The following is a 22,684-nucleotide window of genomic DNA, read 5'->3' on the forward strand; positions in this document are numbered from 1 at the left end:
ATGATCACATGATCACATGATCTCTTGGCGACTCGGTCATGCTGCGCTCGATTGAGTTTTTGAAACAGACATTGACTACCTCTCTATAGGTGTGCTTTATCTCATTTCACAGTACATGTCACCTCATCAGCGACATAGTATTCAGAATTTCTTCTCAAAAGCAGGGCGCTGCCCGGCAGCCGCATACCCATACCACACCAATTGATTTTGCACTTTTTACAAGATCCAGGTGGGCCTGCAAAGGATTTGCGCATTATTGGTCGATGGATCGCCATGCTGGTCAACGCGATATGGGTCTATAGCAATCTATAGAGGAGAAATGACAAAGACAAGAAATATACAGGAACTATGAACAGGAACAGTTATAAAAGTAATAATGATTAGGTATCCAACACCAATAAGGAGTGAAAGGAACATCAAAATAGAGTATGGGTATCACCCAGCAGCATATAGACATTAATACCATCGCTGAAATGAGCAGATATGGGATATCACGCTGCATGAGCTTTCATGCAATGTAGCATGGCAACGGAGCGAAGAGTCCACAATCTTTCGGTTGATCGCTTCAAAGAACGGAAGGTGAGATGAGCAGGTATAAGATATACAGGATAGGATATACAAAACATGGTTATGTAAGAGGTGAAAATCCAGATGTGTGAACGCTCTCATATGCAATGTGAAAGAAGCCTTGAAAAGCAGTGAAAATTCAGCGTCTCAGGTCGGCGGTAAGCCTCGACAAAAACGATCGTCTCGGTCCGAATATACTCATAAGATGAGCGTGTGGAGATTTTTCTGGATGATCATGTCCTGTACAGATTCCATAGTCGCTTTCAGAAGCGTTGTGTCTGTAGCATTGGTATAGTGAATGTAGATCTCACGGTCCGGTATTCGGTTGATACCGCGGAATCTATCGGCGAAGTACCGCGCTGCGGCGTCGAAATCCGAGTTCGAACCATTATAATCCGGAAAGTGCTTTGATACCGGTGAGAATTCGAGTTTTCCCCTGAAAAGGTCGATCTTGTTCAGGAATAGAATGATGGGCTTGCGCTTGAACCATTCTCCGTTCACCAACGATTCGAAGAGCATCATTGCTTCGTGCATTTGGTTCTGCGTTGGCGTTAGATAAGATGTTTCTTCAGAAGCACTGGTTCTGAATTCGACTTACGGCGTTTTGATCCTCCACTAAGCACTGGTCGTAGCCAGATAGCGCAACCATGAAAAGAAGGCACTGCACGCCCTCAAAACAATGTATCCATTTTTTGCGCTCAGACCGTTGCCCACCAACGTCCATCATTCGGAAATTCATTTGCCCCAGCTCGAAGAGAGTCTCCGTGATACCAGTTGTCCTTAAACGGGCCTGCAGCATGTCCTGATTGTCTGGTAGCCAACCGGGCTTGAATAGCCGGTCGAGGGACTCGAAAAAGCTAGAAGAGAGTAAGTAATCGCTGGAGAGCAAGATACCGTTGACGAGACCTACTATTGCAAATTGTCATGTAGAGCAAACTCGTGACCTCGAGACACAGCTTTTTGCACCCCTGCGTCAACCCACATCTCCCTCATCGCATCGCGGACCTTGTAATCTGAGAATGCTTCGTCCGACCCTACATCGGGCTCTAGATTGTCTATGAAGTCTGCCAATTGCTGAAAAGTAAAACTAACGATTAATATCATAATCGGAGCAAAGCTGGAACGGGAAATATGGAGGGTTCCCCTCAAGTTACCTTTGTATTCTCGAGTTCGAAATCAATCTGCTCTGCGCGCATAATATCCAGCAGAACCTTGAATGCGATGACGAGATTAGAGTATATAACCGCACGTGTCTGTCGACGCTCATCCTCAGGAAACCCTCCTGAGTGGATAATGCGCATCTGTTTGATAATTGTTGATTTACCCGACTCCCCAGCACCTGCAAGGAACCATCAGAATGTGTATTCGAGTTTATGGATGCGCCGTATCGTTTCAAGGGCATACCTAGTAGGAGAATCTTGATTGTCCTGTCCATCATTTTCTTGTCATTCTTCAGCGATTTGTCTATCCGAGCCGTCCGCTGAACAGCTTCTTTATCCGCTGCTTCGGCCTGCTTCGAGCTCATGCAACCCATGATGGAGGTTTTCGTAGTCGAGGATAAAGCGGGGATAGAGGGGACAAGGCAACTGCAGTCAGGAGCAATATGGTCAGCGGAACTGCATCGATACAACGCTTGCGAATTCGATCTTCAAGGCAGATTGCGAGTTTCTCTCAAGCTGAATCAGGAGACTGCGTGCACTCCACTAAGCAACCACTTAAACGAAAGGACATCGAGACATGTATCAATGACTCAGCATAAAATTGAGGTATAGCAATTGGCAGGAAGGTTCGAGGAAATCGCTTATTATGGGCAGTGTCCGGAGCGGAAATCTATCGACCTACCCGAAAGTACGTTCGAAGGCCTGTGGTTCTATTGGTGATAATGTTACAAGTCAGTACATAACCTTGGCCGGGGAAGTCGTCTCAAATGTGCTCTTATGAGTTAACGTACTTTCACTCCTGTTATAGGAAACGCCGAAGTCGATATGTTCCTGTCACTTTGATATCTCAAGGGTTGCAGACTGTTTCTCTGCCCTGCGGTGGTATGATGGGGGCGCGCTTCCGATTGTGAGGTATTGTCGAAAAGTTCGATGACAACGCAGCCGACTCTACAGCTTGCGAATCCGGAGTCGTAATCACAAAATCAGAGATTACGCCGCGACAAACTCCGAAATATCACAAGCCAATTTCGATAGTTCAACTGCAACCGAAACCGACTCGGATTCTGATGGGCGGAGATTCTGGGGTCTCGGATAGGTCGAATGGCGTAGACAAAAGTCCGAAAAAATAGGGACTCCTATGCCGACAGGCCGCGATGCTTTCCAACCTTGCAGGAGTAGGAATAGCAGTTATTCGCAATTACTCAAGAAACCAGCAGGGGCTATTCGACGTCTCTTCCAGCAACTTCCGCAGAGCATACACCGGTGTGAGGGCGTCCTCTAGAGCAAGGAGATCGGACACAGCGGACCGACTATTGTGGAGGGGAGACAAAGAAGGGAAGAAAGAGATGAACACCGGTCGCCAACAGATAGGAGCGATAGTACATATCTGTCGTCCCACAAGAGAAGCAGACAATGGAACGGGTCAGAGACCAAGCGGGGGAGGAGTTAGCCGGGATGGGACTGCAGGTTGGATTACCTTGGCTTTGAGTAGTAGCGGCGGTGGAGGTAGAAGTGGAAGCCTTCCGGAGTAGGAGTAGTAGAAGTGTCAAGTGAGATGCGCACGATGATTATTATTCAAGCAGTTCTAGGCTTGCGACCCGACCGGAGAAAGGCTAATTTGGCACCATTTCTCTCAGCTATTGAGTTGAAACTAAATGAAATCGATGTCATTGGTATAATTTGATTATGTTTATGTTTCAGAGCAGTCATCGAGAGTTGCCCCTGGTTCTTAAGGACTCTGTACTCGGCAGTGTCTACCAGATGCTGAGTAGGTACCTAAGTAGGCTCCATTAAGGGAAACATCCAAAAAGGCGCTCCTTGGTATGTATTGTTGTTCTGTCTAAATATTACTCTCTGCCTCAGAGGTTCTTTTCCTCTGAGATACTATTGGACTTCCTGACAACTATTTTCATGTAAAAAAGGTACGGGTTGAGGGAACAAAATAACGGAATTCCAAGTGGTCCAGAAGGTCCAGTTGTACCCACTATGATGGACCATTAATGACTCTTCATTCTTCGTTCGAAGACGCCAGGAACACTTCCATGTCTCTTTTGCTGCACCTAGAGACTAGATGCATACAGGCAGCATATTCCTGTTGCATCATCCATGAGACATCAATCAATTATGTCGTGAAACAATGCTGCTGGCGATGTCCCTGTCCACCTATTTGACAATGCACCAGCCACCAAGCCATGTGTCGCTGCTCCTGACAGACTAGTATCTATCTGTCGTCCTAGTCCATCATGGCCCAACCCGAGCCCATGATTAGTCCCCTTCATTCCCTGTGCTTTTTCCTAAATCTTCTAGTTCCACCGAAAGCAGCCCCCCAATTCCCTTTCTTGGCGAGCAACCGCAACCAAACGACGCCACGAGGCAGGCATGAATCGCATTTTCGCGGGATTGGAATGCAAGGATCGACAGAGGGCTACTCTTGGTACATCCACTATCACGGAATATTATTGCTATTTTGCTTAGCGAAAGTCTCCTTCTGGTACTCCGGTATTTATTCAGGGAGTCAATATTATTTCGTTTCGGCGCATTGTACAGATTCTGGATGGTGTGTATCTAATAGCGAATGGTATCACCAAGTGTGGTACCTAGCTCTCTGAACATGCTACTAATCCTTCACAATGACTCGAGCCCACTCTAAAAGGAACGATTTTCGCTGAAATAATCAAATTTTATGACTCTCAGTATCTGGCCTTTGGTTTCATGATCTTCTTGAACAGTACTCTGTTTGAGATTACCTAGGCAGGGGTTCCTAGCTCGATACGAACTTGAGGGTACCTACAGAGGACACTTCAAGCAGATAATGCAAGCTGCGCCACATTTTGTGACAGGTATCTATCTACCTTAAAAGGTAGTATATACATATGAACAGACGGAGTAACAGACAGAAGTTGCATATTCGGACAGATCATATTCGGTACGTTGAGCCAGATTCTTGCAGCTTGAAAGTATCATAGCCAACCATACCTCCTCAGTAGATACTCCGTAGACCATAAATGAATTGCTGTACGGCGTCAACGCAGTATGACCTGTATCCTAATAATCATCATTATTCAATGTAAATCCTGTGCGTTTTCGGTTTGCTGTCCGAGGCCCAAACCTAAACCAGGTTCATGAAAATCGGAGTGGGATCATTGAGTTCTAGTACCTGGCTTAGGCCGATACTTGCCGTATCTGGTTGAATTGTTGTCGAATCTTAGCGTCTAAAGATATGAGCACACGACTGGTTCTAGAGACAACATCCCATGATTCAGTAGGCACTACGGAGTACTCCGTAGTACTCCATAAGTAGTCCTCTCTTTATCACGGATCATTTCGATATGGATATAATTCACTGCCAACAAGCTCCTCGGTTTTCACGGTCCACAACCTTGACACTCAAGCATCCATCAAACCACGTGTTGGCCGTGGCGCCTTAGCTAGTTCAATCCACAATGACCTGACCCTTGGTATTCCGGATAAGAGAATCACTATCTGACAAGCCACTATTGTCAGCAACTCCACATTCCATTATTCATGATCCAGCAGTGACATTCTCTGGATCTGGTGCTCTTTAGAAATGAGGTGAATCAGGTTATTTCCCAGCACTTAACTACGAGTCATACGTATTATTTAACACAACATACGAGCCCTGCCAGTAACTTGGCTTAAATCTCGAGTCTAGGCTGCATAGCCCATGCCATATGGAACAGAATGGGCAGGTTGCATGCAAGGAGACGAACTTCAAATAGCCCTTCCGAAGCCCAAAGCATGATGATTTCTTGGCCTTGCCCTTGCAGTAACAACTGCCGACTACCAAATACATAGCCAGACCATCATGAGCTAGTCTATGGCATGACTGGGAAGAGAAACCCACTTACTTAGAAGCAGCATCTGAGCATATTTTTTATCGCCTCAACTTCGGTCATGTTCGATATGACAGCACAGTGACTTTCAGTTTCGATTTGCGTCTGTTGCCAGGCACTCTAAGCTCATTGTCACAGGCTGACAACTGGCCAACCACGTTCGGACTCTTCATCAAAGCTGTTAAAGAATATTTTAGTGAAATAGTACAAGGAAGGAAAGCTCCGACTTCAGAACTGAGCTCTGCCAGAGTGCCAAGGGTTTGCCCCGTTGGTGACGCATCCAACGGCCGAAAATCCACGAAGTAGGAAGACATTGACACGGTGGATAAGGATTTCCTGACCAAGGACATGTTTGATTGGAAGTTCTTTTCAGAGCTTCATCAAATCCTGGGACTCAAACGCACTGGCTCTTGCTATCTACCAGAACATGTGTATGGTTATGATACTGTCAGCCGATAGGTAAACACGGCCTTCTCGTCCTCACCGACATCTGGTACTATTTCCATTGTCGTAGATATGTCACGGCAGCACACTTGAAGATTCTAACGTACGGGGTTAAGACCAGTGTATATACCATATAGTCCGCCATACCGAGGTTCTGTTTTACAACTTTGATGTGATCGCCTCGCTGCCGTTGCTTTCGAGACCGTGCAACACTTCCCCTCAAAACCTCCATAATTTTAAATTCTGTCAGCCGGAAACCTCCTGTTCTGCGTTGCTTGAGAGCAAGTGCCGATGTTTGAGCGAGATATTGCCGTCTCTGCTTCTTCATGATCAAACACACACCATCATACATCCGTATTTCCGAAAATCGAAGCAGTTAGAAATACATGAATGCTCAATGCGAACATTAGGCACGGATAACCCTAATCCACTTGGCTGATGATCATCATAAGACTTGGGGAACGTTGGGGAGCGTCTGATTTGGGAAGCTTCTGCTTTGGCCTCCTGCAAACTGGGAAATACCTATCTGAGCCGGCTTTGCTGAGGACTAGAAAACCCGTAGATATCCCGTACGCTGTAGAGAACTGAAGACAGATCATGCCATATACAAAGAGAATATAGCTGAAATAATTGGATGAAGGGAAAGCCAGCACGGAGCGAGATAACCATCCATTTGTGGACTTCCCACTCTGGGCCAATCTTCATTGTTTCTGACTTCTTGGAACGATGGAAGGCCTAGATTAGATTATTCAGAAAGACAGAGATAATTCGGGCCTTTGGCAGCTTCCGTTCTTTTTTCCAATTGTTTATTTGTTTCGGGACTTTTTAATTGAGCCAAATCAACATAAAGTTTGGCAAACTTGACGAGTAGTGGGGCTGTGCCCGTTGACAGTTACACAGTTGACAAGTTGACAACTAAGGTAGATACAAAGGTAGATATCTACTCTATCTATTGGATTGGGAGGGTAATATGCAACTACCCCAACAATGATCATCATCAGAACGGAATTACAGTTCTCCATATGAACGGTCAGGTCCCAGATATCTATTAAGTGTTATCTCAGACATTACAGCCTGGTTTCTTACGATCTCTGCTAAACTTGTCTAAATTGAAGCTTGCCGTTTAACGGGTTGTATCACGCAACCTATGACCGACATGCTACAATATAAAGGCTCGTCCCACACATCTCAAGCTCATTGAACATCTAATAACATGCCTTTTGAAGATTTCCGACTTTGACCGCAAGAACAGCTCAAGCTAGCGGCTTACTCATCATTGATCCATGTGACGCCATCATAATAATATGAAACGAAAGACAATTAAGGAGAGCCTCCTGTCTTGTGAACGATAGACCTCAGAACTCAAGCACACAAGCTGTTGTATACGTTGTATTGTCGATCACACGCATAATAATCACATATAGATATATGAGCGAACTTTGAATCAGCCCGCCGTGAGCTACAGGGAGAAAATGACTTCCAGCGCTCCCCCTTATAGTTACAGGTTAGTTGCAGGACAGTGGCCTCTGTCACCGTCACGCATTCACTGACTATCTCTATAATGTAGTTATGAGGACCCTGACGATACCTTTATACTACGAGAGCTATCGACCCCCGAGCTGGAGAAGCGCCGGTTCCTGTACGCCGATGACCATGCCCGAGATGGTAATCGCAATACCATTGAGTGTGATTCGAGGTCGTTCAACACACCGTGGTATCGACGAAGGGGGTCATGTTTCTCACTGATCCGATTTGCTGTATTCTCTGTAATGATATTCATCTCTGTCGCCTACTACTTTTGGTCTATAATTCCCAGTGCGTCGATAGCAAGTCAATGCAGGTCCTCATTATCCCGTTCTAACCACACCATCATGCAGACGAACCGTCCGACAGCGTTCCTCCCCGCCCTGTGTCTCCCGCACTCTGCGAATCGCCAGAATGTGTACATGCTGCCTCCGAAATTCTGTACAGTCTAGATCCAAACTATGCCGAGATCGATCCTTGCGAGGACTTCGAGCAATATGTTTGTGGCGGCTGGAGAGAACGTCATGATCTGCGACCTGATCAGGGCTCCATGTTTACTGGGACTCTCATGGCCGAAGCTGCTCAGATGCGTCTTCGACACATTTTGCAATCCACAAGTGCCCCCGAAGCTGCTGATGAAGAGAACTTTAGAAAATTGAAATCCGCTTATGATGCTTGCTTGGACGAAGCCACCATCAGCAAGCGTGGTAGCGAGCCACTAGATGCTATGCTGGCTCAATTCGAAGATATTTATTCTGCAGAGTCTGCTGCGGCTGGTTCGGATGTAAATATCACTGACGCAGTATTATTCCTGATGAATTTTGGCGTTACGGCTTTGGTAGAATTGGACCCTGGTGTAAGTACTCCACCCTTTGCAGTCCACATCTTTTTGTTCTCCTTTGTTCTAACAGACGAAGCCCGACGATCGTGATCCGGACAAAATTGTTATCTCTGTAAGCCCACCAGACGAGATTGGTCTTCCGGTCAGGGAGTACTACAACAGCTCCCAAACTGTGTCCGAATACACCGAAGTGTTGAAAGAAGTCCTTGGGAACTTTGTCAAACAAGACAAGCAAGTCCACGTCGATGATATTGTGCTGTTTGAATCGAAGCTAGCAAATGCAACACCAGATACGCAGACCTTGAAAGATGTGGAGAAGTACTATAACCCACGCAATTTTGACCAGATCGAATCTATGCTGCCACAGATTTCTTTGTTCTCTATGGTTTCCGCGCTTTCCCCTGCCGATTTCAAGACCGATCGCCTGATTGTTTCTTCGCCGTCGTATATGGAGTCGCTGTCGACTATTCTGAGAGAAACCCCTAGGAAGACTATTCATCTGTTCTTCAAATGGAAGATCATCCAGGCGTATGTGGACCAGATTGAAGACGCCAAAATCATGCCCCTGCGCGAGTTTTCCAACAAGCTAGCCGGCAAAGACCCCAAAGCTACAACCGAGCGGTGGAGAATCTGTATCAGGTCGTTAGATCGAGGACTCAGCTGGAGTCTCAGTCGATTCTATGTTCTCGATGCCTTTTCCAAGGCCTCTAAGGAACTGGGTGATCAAATTATTTTGGATATTAAGCAACGGTTTGTGAACATCCTACACCAAACCAGTTGGATGTCGCCCGAGGTACGGAAACTCAGTATTGAAAAAGTGGACAACATTGTCCAAAAGATCGGATACCCTACCAAGAGTCCAAATGTGATGGACCCAGCGGACATTGAGAGGTATTATCACGAGCTTCATATATCCAATGAGACCTTCTTTGAGAACGAAATGGCTATTGCGAAATTTGATCTTCACCGAGCCTGGTCGAAGTTGGGCAAGCCCACGGACCGAAACGAATGGGAAATGAGTGCTCCAACTGTGAATGCCTATTACAACCCTCCCTTGCAGGAGATCGTGTTCCCCGCGGGTATTATGCAGCCGCCAGTGTTCTACGGACCATCTGCACCCTTGTATCTGGCCTTCGGAGCATTTGGCGCTGTGAGTGGGCACGAGCTCTCCCACGGTGAGTGAAGCCCTGCATCAGAACTATCATCCTGAAAAGCTTCTTATGGACCGCGTTAGCTTTCGATTCGACTGGTCGGCACTATGACCAGACTGGGAACTACACCGACTGGTGGGACGAGAAGACAGTCCAAGGTTTCGAAGAACGCGCGCAGTGCTTCGTCGACCAATACTCAAATTTCACCGTTCCAGGAGAGAATGGGGAGCCTCTCCATGTGAACGGGCGCCTTACTCTAGGCGAGAACATTGCAGACGCTGGAGGCCTCGGAGCCGCATTCCAGGCATGGAAGAAGAGAGACGAAGCCTCGCCGGATCCTCACCTCCCCGGCCTTTCCCACTTTAGCAAGGAGCAGCTCTTTTTCGTCGCCTATGGGAACTGGTGGTGTGCTAAGACGACCAAGGAAGCCGCCATTCAGGCTATCTATACTGACCCCCACGCTCCTAAGTTTGCAAGGATCATGGTGAGCTGAACTTCTGCCTCTTTTGATATAGGATAGTGTTGACGATGATAACAGGGCACGATGGCCAATTCTCGAGAGTTCAATGAGGCATTCAGTTGCCCCACCAAGAAACCCGTGTGCAAGCTCTGGTAGCTAAAGTGGTTTTTTTCTGCTCATTAACTCTGCAACGTATGCCGTGATTCTGTACCACTGGGCGCCTGTAATCTTATTGAATGATATACCGACTGTACCGGCTGTAGTCTTCGCTAAAGTCTACGACTGCTTGGATAGTGCTCAACCATGCTTCCTTCCATGTCTCTCCCCTCGAACAATCTGCTTTATGCCAAACACACGTATGATTGGCACGACAAACCTTGAGGTATGGAATTTCAATCACGTACTCCGTAGATAAGTGTACACCAATGCCAATGTAAACGAATTATAGATGAATACATCGAGTCTATAAACAAGAAGGCAGCGTGAGAAATGGACCACACCATCAGGCAGACCTACAGGTACGCCAATCTGAAAAGATCAATCGATACTTTTATTACTAGTCAGTCTACAAGTCAACCCAACCATCCTTCCGCTCAACCCTTCTTTTTAACGTTTCGCTACAAATATGTGGATCCGCTGGGTTATCTACACTGCAGTTAGGAAACGTATCCCCAATCAGCGACCGTCGCTTCATCACAAGAGGATATTTATTTTGTGAGAATCTCGCGGTTAAGGCGGGCTGATTGATCGTTCCTCGATCGCTCTTGTGTGTATTTACTGTGAGTTGCTGAATTTATGTATCCATGCATTGGGTGTCAGGTGCAATATGATAGCTAAGTAGGGTGGCATGTCTGCAGTTCTGAATGGCTCTTCATCTACCCAGCAATTAGGTTCGAAAACCGTTATGTGTCAGATGATCAACCGCCTTGTGGATAGGTAGCAGGACCAAAGTTCTGTCGCCGACGGAATACATCGGTCAAACCTGGGGCAACTTTATCCCTCACCTGTCTTGGTCTGTACGAAGTACACTCAGCTACCTATCCTAGGTACCTGGTAGCTACAGGACTCGTATTGGCAGAGAGATTGGCAAGCTAGATACCAGAGAGCTGATCGTAGGGGCGGGACGGAGTATCCTTTTTGTTTCATTTTACCCCTTCTCCTTTTCTCCCTTTCCCTTGCTGCCTCCTTTTCTCTTTATCATGACATTTCGTCTTCTTTCCACCCCCTTTTCTAGGTTCTGAACTTGTAACTAGCACGGAGTATTTATGGACGGACGTCACAGGTAGGCGATCATTTGATGGCCTAAAATTAATCCGTCCCACTTTTTTGTAGCTCCAACGGCCCTGTAAGTGCGTTAGGTATCCAAGTCAATACTGTACACAGGTATCCTACTAGTAGTAGTTAGTTTCCGACTTTCCTGCCTCATACTGGCTGGCTCTAGATAGACTACTGTGTGCACTTGTCGCTCTTGGTTTTGATCTGCTGGTCCAGCCTCCATGAAACATCGATCGGCGGTTGGATATGAAGTCACGGGGTCTCTCCTAACAATAGTAGTTATGGAAGCTCTCCTAGTCGCAGGCCAATACTCCCTATAGTCGTAGACTTATCAACCATGCAAGATATTCGACACCACTTGTACTTTGCTGTATAATTCCGAATTCGAGCTGTTAGAGTTTGGTGGAGACAAAACCATAATATTCTACAGAGTAGGTAGATAGGTACCGCTTCCTAAAACCATGGATACATAGAGGCCACCCCATGCCCCGGATGCCATTGACTTTGTACCGCTCGGTAGAACCATAGAACAGTAGAATTCAGGTTGTTTCTATGGTTCAACAGTCTGAAGAGAAATTCCCTTTAAAAGTCCCTCAGCTACATGATCCAATAACCAATGCAAAAACGGAAAGGAAGAGATGAAATCCTTCATATGATCCTCGGATGGATCCTGATTTCCCTTAGACAGTTAGACAGCCAGACAGCCAGACAGCCACAGAGGTTCCGCTGGACTGGAACGGTCCCACGCAGCGCCCCCCCGATCAGGGCTGGAATCAACGAACTAGTGAGACTGTGATGCGCGTCTTACTTGTTTCTAATTTCCATTGCTTCTCACTCTTGCTCTTTTTATTCCTCTCCATCACGCGGCTCCTCGGACATTCATCGGCTACGGAGTACTTCATCGTCTGCTTCATGATTTGACCACGTTATGAATTAATGCATCTGTTTCTGTTTTGTTTGAGATCCTGTTTTGTACGGACTGTCTGTTTTCTCCGAGGCTTCTCAGCAGCAATCATCTTGAATCGATACATCACCTCCGTTATCATCTGTCGCATATTGTCTAATCTCCTACTATTCGCTGCTCGTATTGATTCGATTCTGCCAGATGCCGAGCCAGTTCGTCACACCGTCTCGGTCTTGGAATCAAATCTACCCTGTCATTCGCCATCTCTTCTTCGCAGCCTGCAGTCACCACAATAAGCACAATATCACCAGCGCACTATAGCCTCACCAGGTTTGGTCATGTCGTGTCGCAAGCACGGATTTCAACCCCAGCTTGGGCTGTCCATTCGTCTTCCCTCGGTGTAGTCGACGCGAACTTTGTGAAGCAGGGGGACGACTAGTCCACTATACATATCATCTCTTCGTCTTACTTAGACGTTACCCGATCTCCCGTGGTTTCTCCCTACATTAGTCGCCATGGAGTCGGTGGTATTGGCACCTGACAATATCCCTCTCCAGTCGGATCGACCCAAGGACCTTTCCCCGCCCGTACGCGAACGTGAATATCTCGCGAATGAACCAATCGATATTGAGACCCGGTTTGCCACGCCAGCCTCCAATTTACGACGCGCTCACACTGTGGCACAGGGAAGGAACATCGCAAAATCAAATGTTGGCGTGAGGGCGGTCCGGGGAAGGGTTGCATCCTCGATCCTACGTGCCAAGGACAGCCATGAAATACTGAAGAAGCGGCCTGTTCAGCGCTTCGACATCCCACAGGCTCCGCGTGATGCGCTTGCAGGTGCAAGGGAACCGAATCACTTCACAGTTGGAAATGTCGGGCAGAATGGCAAGATCTTTCTCAGGTATGGTTGGAGCAGGCGCTCAGGTTTCACGAGGCTTGGAAGAGACCACAAAATGACTAATGGACCGCTCCATTCGTTCAGGCCGATTCAGAATCCATTGCACAAGGAACCGCATCCTACGTCCTTTCCCCCTCCACCGGCTCGGTCCAAGACCGACCACTTGCATGTGCAGTCGCGCAGTCATGATGGAAACGACCCGTCACGATGGTCCAACTCGCAGCTCTCTGAACTGCGCCCCGAATCCATACTGGAGGAAGGTGGTGAGGACGGCGATTCTGTGGTCACGGACGAGGCAGCCTCTGAGTACAACCGTCAGCACCAGCATCGCCAGCGAGCGCATTCCGTCTCCTCCATATCAGAGCAGCAATCCGTGTCGGGTGGAAAGCGATACGGGGAGTTTCGGATCTTCATTGACAGACCCGACGATCGACCCAGATCTGCAGACGACTCTCGGCGCCCGACACTGGATATCCCAATCCCCCACTACCGATTGGGAACGCCACAATTCAATACCGAGGGGAGCGCCGCTTTGCACAGCTCTGTATATTCACGAGCATCCTTGTCCGACAATTTTCGCGTTTCGGGGTTCTTGAGAGAAAATTGCAGCACTAGTCCCAGTCCTGGTCCCAATGTCTACATCGGGGACTCATTTCAGCCAGAAAGGCCGTCCTTTGCTGCCTCTCTGTTCTCCGGCCAGCCAGCTATGGAGATGCCTCGAGCCTCAACTACGACGGTGAATCCGGTCTTCTACGAAATGAAAGAGCCCATTGAGCCCCCCATATACGATCGTCTATGTTCAAAAATGCATGACAGTTCTGTAGTCCGCTATATCTCAGGGACCAAGGACATCGGCGCGGCCACTCCAGCACGTCTTGTAGCACAGATATCGTCCGAGTCCTTCATGGATTATGAGCTCGTGTCTGACTTTTTCCTCACCTTTCGCTCCTACCTCTCCCCCAGTAACCTTCTCTCGCTTCTGCTCGCTCGGCTGCAGTGGGCCATCAACCGACTTCAGGACGATGGCCGGATTATCCGCATTCGCACCTTTGCCGCGCTCCGGCATTGGATTCTCAATTATTTCGCCGATGACTTTGTCCCTGATTATGACCTTCGCGCTCGATTTTGCGACACAATCAATACCATGTACGACAACGTCAAGGCCCGAGAAGGGGGTGGGATGAGTGACTTGAAAATATTGATCGATCTTAAGCGCTGCTGGCATGGCAAGTGTGCCGCCTACTGGGACTTGCCGACAGATCATGTAGCTCCAGGGACAATCATTGTCCCGGGTGGCCTCGACTTCGAAACGGCCCCCAAGGGCGAAGGCAATGCTGAGGACGATTCTACAACGCCTGAAGTCAACCACGAACACCAAATTGGTGCCCAGCAGAGTTTCCCTGCTCTTCAGCAGATCCAGCACGATCGGAACAATTCCACGGCTACGGCAAAGAGCATGCCGGCATCTACAAGAAGCGATCATAGTGTTCAGGCCACATCTTGTTCCTTGCCACCGAAATCTCCTAAGCGCCTCTCCGTACCTGTTGCCGCATGCAAGGCGCCTCATCCAGTGCCTATAATCCCGTCTAAGCTTCTATGTTCCCCACCCGAGTCGCCAAACGTGTCCCCAATTATAGCGAAGCGCCTCCCGTTCCATGGCCATGCGCACAAGCGCAGTGGTAGCTTTTCTGACTCCGTTCGGGATGACAGGGCGCCTTTGTCCTTGTTGAAGCTTGAACAGCAGGCGTTCGCTTCTCAAGAGATATTGAACCTAGGAAGCCTGATTCGTGGCGAGCTGTACCCTCCAGCCGAGTCGTACATGACCATGATGGCACCACCTTCTCCCCCTTTGCCCTTGTCCGCGAGCGCTGGCGCGCAGGACCGTCGCAATACAATGAATGAGGCTCCAAAGCCTCCTGGCTCGAGTTCAGGGATGAAGACGATTATCGGGTCTATTCGCCGAGCTCTACATAGCAGGCACGGAGGACAAAGCGTCTCGTCGCGTGCCGCGAACGGCCAATGGAGCCCTTCAATGCGGGGGAAAACATCAGCCTTACCCAATAATGTAGCCTTTGGATCCGATCTGTACAGAGACAGAAAGTCAGCGGCGACATCAAAGAGGCCGATTCGAATTGATATTCTGTGTGACGAGGCGTTGGAAGAATATCGTCGTGCGGTTGGCGAGGTAGATTCTCCCCAGACGGCTAAGGCCGCCAGACTAGAAGTAACCGAGCAAGTGATGGAACTGGGAGGCAAGAAGACAGACCACTCGGCTCCCGGCTTCGACCGCTCAAAGGCCAAAAGTCAAATCACCATGGGCAGTCAATCTATCGTCATTGTGGATGACACCGGGGTGGGAGATCCTGTCATGTCTGGAGCTGTGCTGGAGCATTCGACGGGGCTTGAGCAATCTCCTGGCTTTCTGAACGCTGCGTACACACCCACAACTGTCAAAGCAGCCTCTCTGCGCCCTCCGTCTCATAGGTCGACTATGGCAGAAGATCAATATTCTCTGCCCATCTACTATGAGGAAGCGGACTCTGGGCCACCTCATGGGATCTCGAGGTTCCTTCGCTCATCCGGGATCTCTGACCCACGCCGATCATTCTCCACGGAGCGTTTCTCGGTCTCTTGGAAGAGAACATCTCCTTCTCTTCGTCTCCGAAAATACGCTTCTTTTCAAAGCGGAATATCGAGACAGCTTTCGTCCATGGCCCCAGGGCCATCGCTACCGCCAGCTGCTGATTCGACCCCTTCTAAACTCACAGTTGGAACGCACGTTGGACCAACGCTTCGTCGGCGCCCTGGTGGAGATTTGCGGCAGATGCAGACTGTGCGTGGCCTGCGGTCGCACCCGGGTTCCGGATCATTTGCTTCTGGATCGACCTATCGCAGCTCTTTCCCTGATAGCCTGATTAGTCGACAAGATGATGAAGTTTGCAGGCCCCAAACGAGCCTGATCCCTCCTAACCCGCGATATGAGTTGATTCAGACTCACTCGTCTCAGATGTTGAGACGCTCATTTGAAGCTGCTATTGCGCAATTTGCGCAGATCCCGGATGACGATGACGGAGGGATCGAGTCCGCGTTGTTGAAATTGGAGGGAAAGTGGCCCGGGTCTCCTACCGGCGGTGAAGCGACAGGGTTCTCGCACGGCGATCAGGATCATGATGGCATGTGCAGAGAGCCAGGCCATCTTCAACACGGTCAGGCCCTCGGGTCGTATGACCCTACAGCATCAGAAGTTGCTCGCAGACGGTGCCAAACTTTGCTCGGGACCGATTTGCTCCATCCGCAAGCTCGACGGCGCCTTTCCCCCTCCAGACCGTACTCCGACTCGCTTGCGGGATCGGAGTCGGGGGAGTCGTATAGCTCAATACCGCTTCTCGAGCGAGGCCTGAGTGATGAGTCGATGAAGAAACCCGACCCGTCCCCAGGATCGCAAAATCCTACTTTGCTTCGGCCTAGGCTGAGCAGGGTATCGACTCAGTATACAACAGAAGTTGAGTCCTCTCATCCATCTATCGATATCGTCCAAAAAACCGACAGCCTTGAATGTATCCCGCGAGGATCCACCATTCCTGTGCCTTTATTCAAAGGTTCTAAAGACCGACGGGGACGCCTTTCAGGACTTTCGTCCGAACTTTCTGTTGATATTATAGGATCACAGGAATCTTTTGACCCGCGGCTCTCGTTGGACACGCAGAGTCTTGGGGATTCCTCGTTTGGCATCCCACCTCATCCTTTGGCTCACCCTCCTTCGCCCCCGATGACCATACAGAATCCTCGTTCAGTGGCCTCCTGCACCACGCCTATGGATCCAGTTCTGTTTCCAGCGGAGCCATTAACTCCAGACCCCTCACCTAGGAACAAGGAAGCCGAACGGAACAATCTTCGCCCTTTGAGCACTAACCAGGTCTCGAGTGATGTGCTCTCTCGATCTGAGATGGATCGCCAACGCTACAATGTGTCCAATAACCTTGAACCAGACCATGTCCCATTCATTCTCTCATGCGAGTCCCAGATCCTTGCTCAGCAGCTGACCCTGGTCGAGATGGCTGCGCTCAGTGAGGTGGATTGGAAAGACTTGGTCGATATGAACTGGAGTAGCGGCTCACCCTCGACTCGGAACTGGGTGCAGTTCCTCACCGAGGAGGAACGAAGGGGAATAGATCTCGTAGTGGGTCGATTCAATCTCATGGTGCGATGGGTGGTTTCGGAGATCGTTCTCGTGCGTACGGTAGAAGAGCGAGCTAGCACCATCGTCAAATTCATCCACACGGCTGCCCACGCGAGACGGATCTGTAACTACGCAACGATGCTGCAGATTGCCATTGCTTTGTCTTCCACGGACTGTTCGCGACTGCAGAAGACTTGGGCTCTGGTGCCACCATCGGAAACACGCCTGCTGAAAGACATGGAACTACTCATCCAACCTATCCGCAATTTCCATGATCTTCGCATGGAAATGGAAACGGCCAATTTGCAGGAAGGCTGTATCCCGTTTGTCGGTCAGTGAGCTCTCGGCCGACGATATCATAGACATGCTGACTCAATTTTCCCAGGATTATACGTCCATGACCTCACCTACAACGCGCAGAAACCAGCGCAGGTAGCAAACCCCAACGGAGAACCGCTGGTCAATTTCGAGCGATATCGCACGGCAGCCAAGATCGTCAAGAGCCTTCTTCGACTGATTGACGCGAGCACCAAATACAAATTCGAGCCTGTGCCGGGCATCATCGAGCGTTGTCTCTGGATCGCATCGCTTTCCGAGGAGCAGATTCAAAAACGCAGTAGGATGCTGGAATGAGCTTTTGATACCCCAGTCGTTTTCTCTTCCTGTTTTGGTCTCTGGGAGATTTACCTATTATTTGCATCTACCTTGGAGGAGTCTTGTGTTTTTGTGCTTTTGCATTTGCCATGGTATACACATATACCCTGCAGGGATATCTTGTTCATGTTTTGTTATTCGGCTGATCATGCGTAAGCAATTATCACGTCAATTGATGTACATTATATACCTGCATTTATTTAGCGCTTGGAGGATGGGAGACTGGATGGAGCAATGATTGTTGAAGGTATTTTAGCGGTTGAAGGTAATAAGCAGTAACTTCATCGATGACATGTTGAACGTGCGGCGGGCGTCCTGTCATGGGAATAATGGGAGAAGCGATGATGAAATGCGGGCATGCTTGCGCAAATTCAAGCTGCAGAGGATGAAACGCGCCCTCTCAGTCGAGATGATTGAGAGTGGAGCTGGATCATGTCAATCACTCACAGGTTTTGTCCACAAATGAAAGGGAAAGCACCGTTAATAAATGGAAATCCCCGATGCCGCATCAACGTAGACTGACAGACACTCATAATCCATCCCACTCTCCAGTCTCCTGTTTCCGCCTTGCTTCCACCACCAGTACCACCACCACCTCCTCCTCTTCTGCCCACGAGGGATCATTTATTCCCGCATAATCAAAGAGGAGGCTTTCCTCCATAATTACTACCGGTCCCCTCCATGGAGCTACTACGGCCTAATCCATTCTGACCCGCTCCGATTGCTTTCCTACCAGTTAAAAGGTTAACCACGACATGGATTCGCCAGCATCCCCCCGCAGGGCTTCCGACGAGCTCAATCCCAGTCATAACAAAGAGATCGACCGAGATGATGACTTGGAGGAGGCGGATCTCCAGCCAAAGCAGAAACCGAGAGTTCTTCCGGATGATTTACCCACGTCATTAGACGATCGGCGCTCTGTGCCTATGCTCCAAGAGACGGAGATGTACGATGCCTGGCAAGGTGGGTGGTATACCCTTATCTTTTGCGCTGTTGTTGTCGCGGGGTCTACTCTACAAGGACATAGTCTCGACTACCTCTGGTCGGCTTGATTTCAATTACGCAAAGAGTTCATGGCAGCTAATGTAATCCCCATGCCCGCAGGCCAATCGCAATTCCTCACAACCCCCATCGCCGCAAAACCACTCAGCTTCAGTCTCGCGCTCGACGACCACTCCCACGACGACGAACATACTCTCCAAGCCCATTATGGGCGCGGGCTCGGGGCCTCGCTGGACGATGACAACGCGTCCACCATCACAGCGCGTCTGGAGGACAGCGACGCCCGGTTAATGGAGATGCTGGCGGCACAGGCGGCGCACCGGGAACTCGAATCGCTGGACGCTGACGAGGACGCCATTGCGAGCGACGAGAAGCTTACGGACGAGGAGAAGCGAAAGATCCTGCAGCGGAGCCTGAATATGGCGGCGAGTAATGGCGATGTGGACCGCGTGCATAAGCTTGTGGGGGGCAAGGCGAAGGACTACGTTGATGTGAATATGCCGGATGAGGAGGGAACGGTTCCGCTGATCTATGCGAGCTGTTTTGTGCGTATTTGGATATTTTTCTCTCGTCGGGGTTGGGTGAGATACTGACTGAGAACAGGGCCATCAGGATGTTGTTTCAGCGCTGCTCGATGCCGGAGCCAATGTCGATCAGCAGGATCGAAATCAGTGGAGCGCGCTGATGTGGGCGATGACGAACCGGCACAAGACTATTGCGAAGATTCTTCTCGATCATGGTGCCTCGCCGGATATCAAGTCTTCGTCTGGCGGGACCGCGTTCGACTTTGCGCAGCCGGGGAGCGAGATCTCCGAATATTTACATGAGAATGGGTACAATTTTGGACCGAGCGCGATCGATGATGATTTTTACGACTCAGGGTTCGCACATGGTCGCTTTGAGGAGGAGATTGCGGAGAATGAAATGAAGCGGCGTATGATGATGGAGGAGAGTGCTATCAACTTGGAGGTTGATTTATCGAGTCTGGGGCTCGACGAGAAGTTTGAAGTGGGTACACTATCCCTAGAGATGGCAATGACGCTGACTGTATAGCCGCTCGATGAGGACGATCTGGAAGACGAGCAGCAAGAATTTGTCTGGGACCGATGCTTAAATGATCAGATGTTCGTATTCCAAGAGCATGAACTAGAACGAATCCTGGACATCATCATCACCAACATGACCCCGCAACGTTCACCGTCACAGAAACCGGTTCCCGCAAATCTCCTGTTCCTCAGCGCGCGATATGCCCATTATCATGCCAGCCCCGAACTGCTGGCGGATCTCCTCAATTCGGCGACGGAGAAGATCAATGACGTCGTTGAACGGCATCAGTGGGACATGACCATACTCGCATTCTGGATGTCAAACGCTACTCTTCTGTTGCATTACTTGAAGAAGGACGCAGGCTTGGTAGAGTCGACTGTTGAGTTTCAACTACACCTGGCAGAGCTCATCAATGAGATATTCATCTTGATCATCCGCGACGCTGAGCGTCGGATGAACAAGGTGCTCGACGCTGCGATGCTGGATCATGAGACCATACCAGGACTGGATGATGTGGCCTTCCAGAATGAATGGAAGCTCTTCCGGCCCAAGAACAAGACAAAAGACCCCGAACCTGCCGAGAAGCGATTTCGGCCACCGTCTCCAAGGCGGAGAGCGCAAGTGTCGCCACGAAACATTACTTCTTTACTATCTTCCACCTTATTTGTCCTCGACCTCTACGACGTACATTCGGTCATCACGACACAGATCCTATCACAGCTCCTTTACTGGCTTGGGGCTGAATTATTCAATCGAATCATGACAACCAAGAGATACCTCGCGCGAACCAAAGCCATGCAGATCCGGATGAACGTGTCCAACCTGGAGGATTGGGCACGTACCAACAATAGGCAGCCGGAGCACTATGAGAATGGCTCGACATCGTGCACCGGTGAAAGCACCATGGAAAGCGCGCGCAAGCACCTGGCGCCGGTCATTCAGCTCCTACAGTGGCTACAATGTTTCTCGTCATTGGGAGACGACCATGAGTCTCTCGTCACTACCTTGCTGCAATTGCAGCAGTTGACTCCCGCCCAGCTCCTCCATGCAGTGAAATCGTATCGACCGGAGGTGGGAGAAAAGGGTCTTACGAAGCAAGCGATGAAGTTTTTGCTTGATCTTCAACGCGATCCCGATCTCCTTACCCGAGAGCAGCTGAGACTGCAAGGTGCCACGGAGCAAGGGACGGCGGACGAGTCAGGGCCGAAAGACGGTCGTCCACAAACCCCTGGACAAGACCGGCCTTTGAACATCCCAGCTCCCGGCACCCCTGAGGCATCCACACGCAGCATGGCGTCGCCTGGTTCTGCCAGTGCGTCCCCCCGTCCAGGGCAACTGTCACGGCCCGATGAGCGCAACGGGACGAACTCAGTGTTTCTGGATCCATCGCTTACTCTACCTTTCTCCTTACCTACCAGCACCGACATGTTGATCAGCTACGGGGCAGGATGGGGAGGAACCAACCGAGAACGAGCGCGAAAGTACATTCCCACGGTTCCCCCCGAGGTTCTGACCCGGTTCGACCGCGATGGATGATGCAAGGAATCAGGTGCGCTTTGGGATTGGGTTACAGCACTAGCGAGCTAGCGATACCCCCGTGGAGTCTTGAATTTGATTCTCGTATATACTTTTGGTCATCTATTGTATCACCAATGCGGCGCGGACTGCAAGTCGGCATCTTGAAACGTATTCAGTGTACTCCGTATGGGCTTGATGATATTATGGGAGAAATCACGGTACTCGGTGGGCATTCAGACTCCGGTATGGGCCAACAGACATGTGACTGGAAGGAAATCCGAAGACATCATTTGCATCAAATGAAATAGGATTGTGATCATCTTTGAGATTACTGGATGCGGACGCAATGATTCCTGAGTCGCGTGAGGTTTTGTAGGCAAGTGAGTATGAAGATTGAGTAAGGACGTCAGAGATTGTTTAGATGAAACATCTGGCTGAATCCGAGTCTAGGCAATTTCAATCATCAACGAAGATTGATTCAGAGCAAGATTTACGGCTAGGCCGTTAAGTAATACAAAAGAGGAGAAAAGAAGCGATCCTCGGCCGAAATAGGGCGAGGGATTACCCGATATGGAAGGAGACCTCTCCATTCATCTCCTAACGAGCTACTAACGACCAGACTATCCTTGCTTCCTTAAGAAGGTCGAGCCTTGGAGAGTCGTGATTCCCTCGATTCTACAGGGGTCTCAAACCTCCTTTCCGTCTCATTCGTCGATGCATGACACAACTAACCCGCTTTGGCAGAGTGGAGTATGCGCTAAGCCGGCACTAATGCCCGGCTAAGGATTGGAGCTACTGCAATACTAACTATAAACTGTATGGTCCTAAACCCTATATACTAAACTAGGAATCGCTACCGATCCACGTCGGCTCCGATGCTATCACCGAGAAACTTCAGAGCCCAGGCATCAACATTTTGCCCCAAAACATCGGGGAAAACTCAGATGAAACCTTTGTGAGAGTAAAGATATCAAGAACCTCTAAAGAACAGAAAACAAGCATTTGAGTTTGATTGCGATCGCCAAGTTGAGATTGAGCATGTATCATGGTTTTGCTGCAGAATGACAGGAGGGGTACTAGTTCTTGGGTAGCCCATTTATGCGATATCTCCTGGGTCGATTCACTCGTTCAATAATGTGAAGTAGGTTATCCGCCATTACGAAGAATACTATTCTCACCTCACAAGGGGCTTCTTTCAATAC

At 49.3% G+C, this 22,684-nt stretch overlaps 4 protein-coding genes across 4 annotated transcripts; 3 read left to right on the plus strand and 1 right to left on the minus strand.

The window, feature by feature from the left end:
- Positions 1-765: 765 nt before the first annotated feature.
- On the minus strand, positions 766-2,101 carry Aud_003530 (guanine nucleotide-binding protein subunit alpha; the record flags this gene model as incomplete). Its single annotated transcript, XM_043288480.1, has 5 exons — positions 766-1,107; positions 1,166-1,424; positions 1,478-1,641; positions 1,722-1,906; positions 1,972-2,101. 5 exons carry the CDS (start codon positions 2,099-2,101, stop codon positions 766-768), a joined length of 1,080 nt encoding a protein of 359 aa, XP_043144415.1.
- Positions 2,102-7,497: 5,396 nt separating this feature from the next.
- Positions 7,498-10,157, plus strand: Aud_003531 (M13 family metallopeptidase; the record flags this gene model as incomplete). The annotated part of the gene is made up of 6 exons (XM_043288481.1): positions 7,498-7,529; positions 7,593-7,840; positions 7,903-8,405; positions 8,467-9,565; positions 9,625-10,025; positions 10,080-10,157. The coding sequence occupies 6 exons, from the start codon at positions 7,498-7,500 to the stop codon at positions 10,155-10,157; spliced, it is 2,361 nt and encodes a 786-aa protein (XP_043144416.1).
- Positions 10,158-12,695: 2,538 nt separating this feature from the next.
- Aud_003532 (mitotic regulator LTE1) lies at positions 12,696-17,894 on the plus strand (the record flags this gene model as incomplete). Its single annotated transcript, XM_043288482.1, has 3 exons — positions 12,696-13,084; positions 13,166-17,592; positions 17,647-17,894. 3 exons carry the CDS (start codon positions 12,696-12,698, stop codon positions 17,892-17,894), a joined length of 5,064 nt encoding a protein of 1,687 aa, XP_043144417.1.
- Positions 17,895-18,670: 776 nt separating this feature from the next.
- Aud_003533 (DIL and Ankyrin domain protein) lies at positions 18,671-21,500 on the plus strand (the record flags this gene model as incomplete). Its single annotated transcript, XM_043288483.1, has 4 exons — positions 18,671-18,878; positions 19,020-19,462; positions 19,521-19,925; positions 19,971-21,500. The coding sequence occupies 4 exons, from the start codon at positions 18,671-18,673 to the stop codon at positions 21,498-21,500; spliced, it is 2,586 nt and encodes an 861-aa protein (XP_043144418.1).
- Between the last annotated feature and the right edge of the window lie 1,184 nt (positions 21,501-22,684).

The sequence above is a fragment of the Aspergillus udagawae genome (assembly GCF_001078395.1).
Source record: "Aspergillus udagawae IFM 46973 DNA, scaffold_2, whole genome shotgun sequence".
NCBI lineage: Eukaryota > Fungi > Ascomycota > Eurotiomycetes > Eurotiales > Aspergillaceae > Aspergillus > Aspergillus udagawae.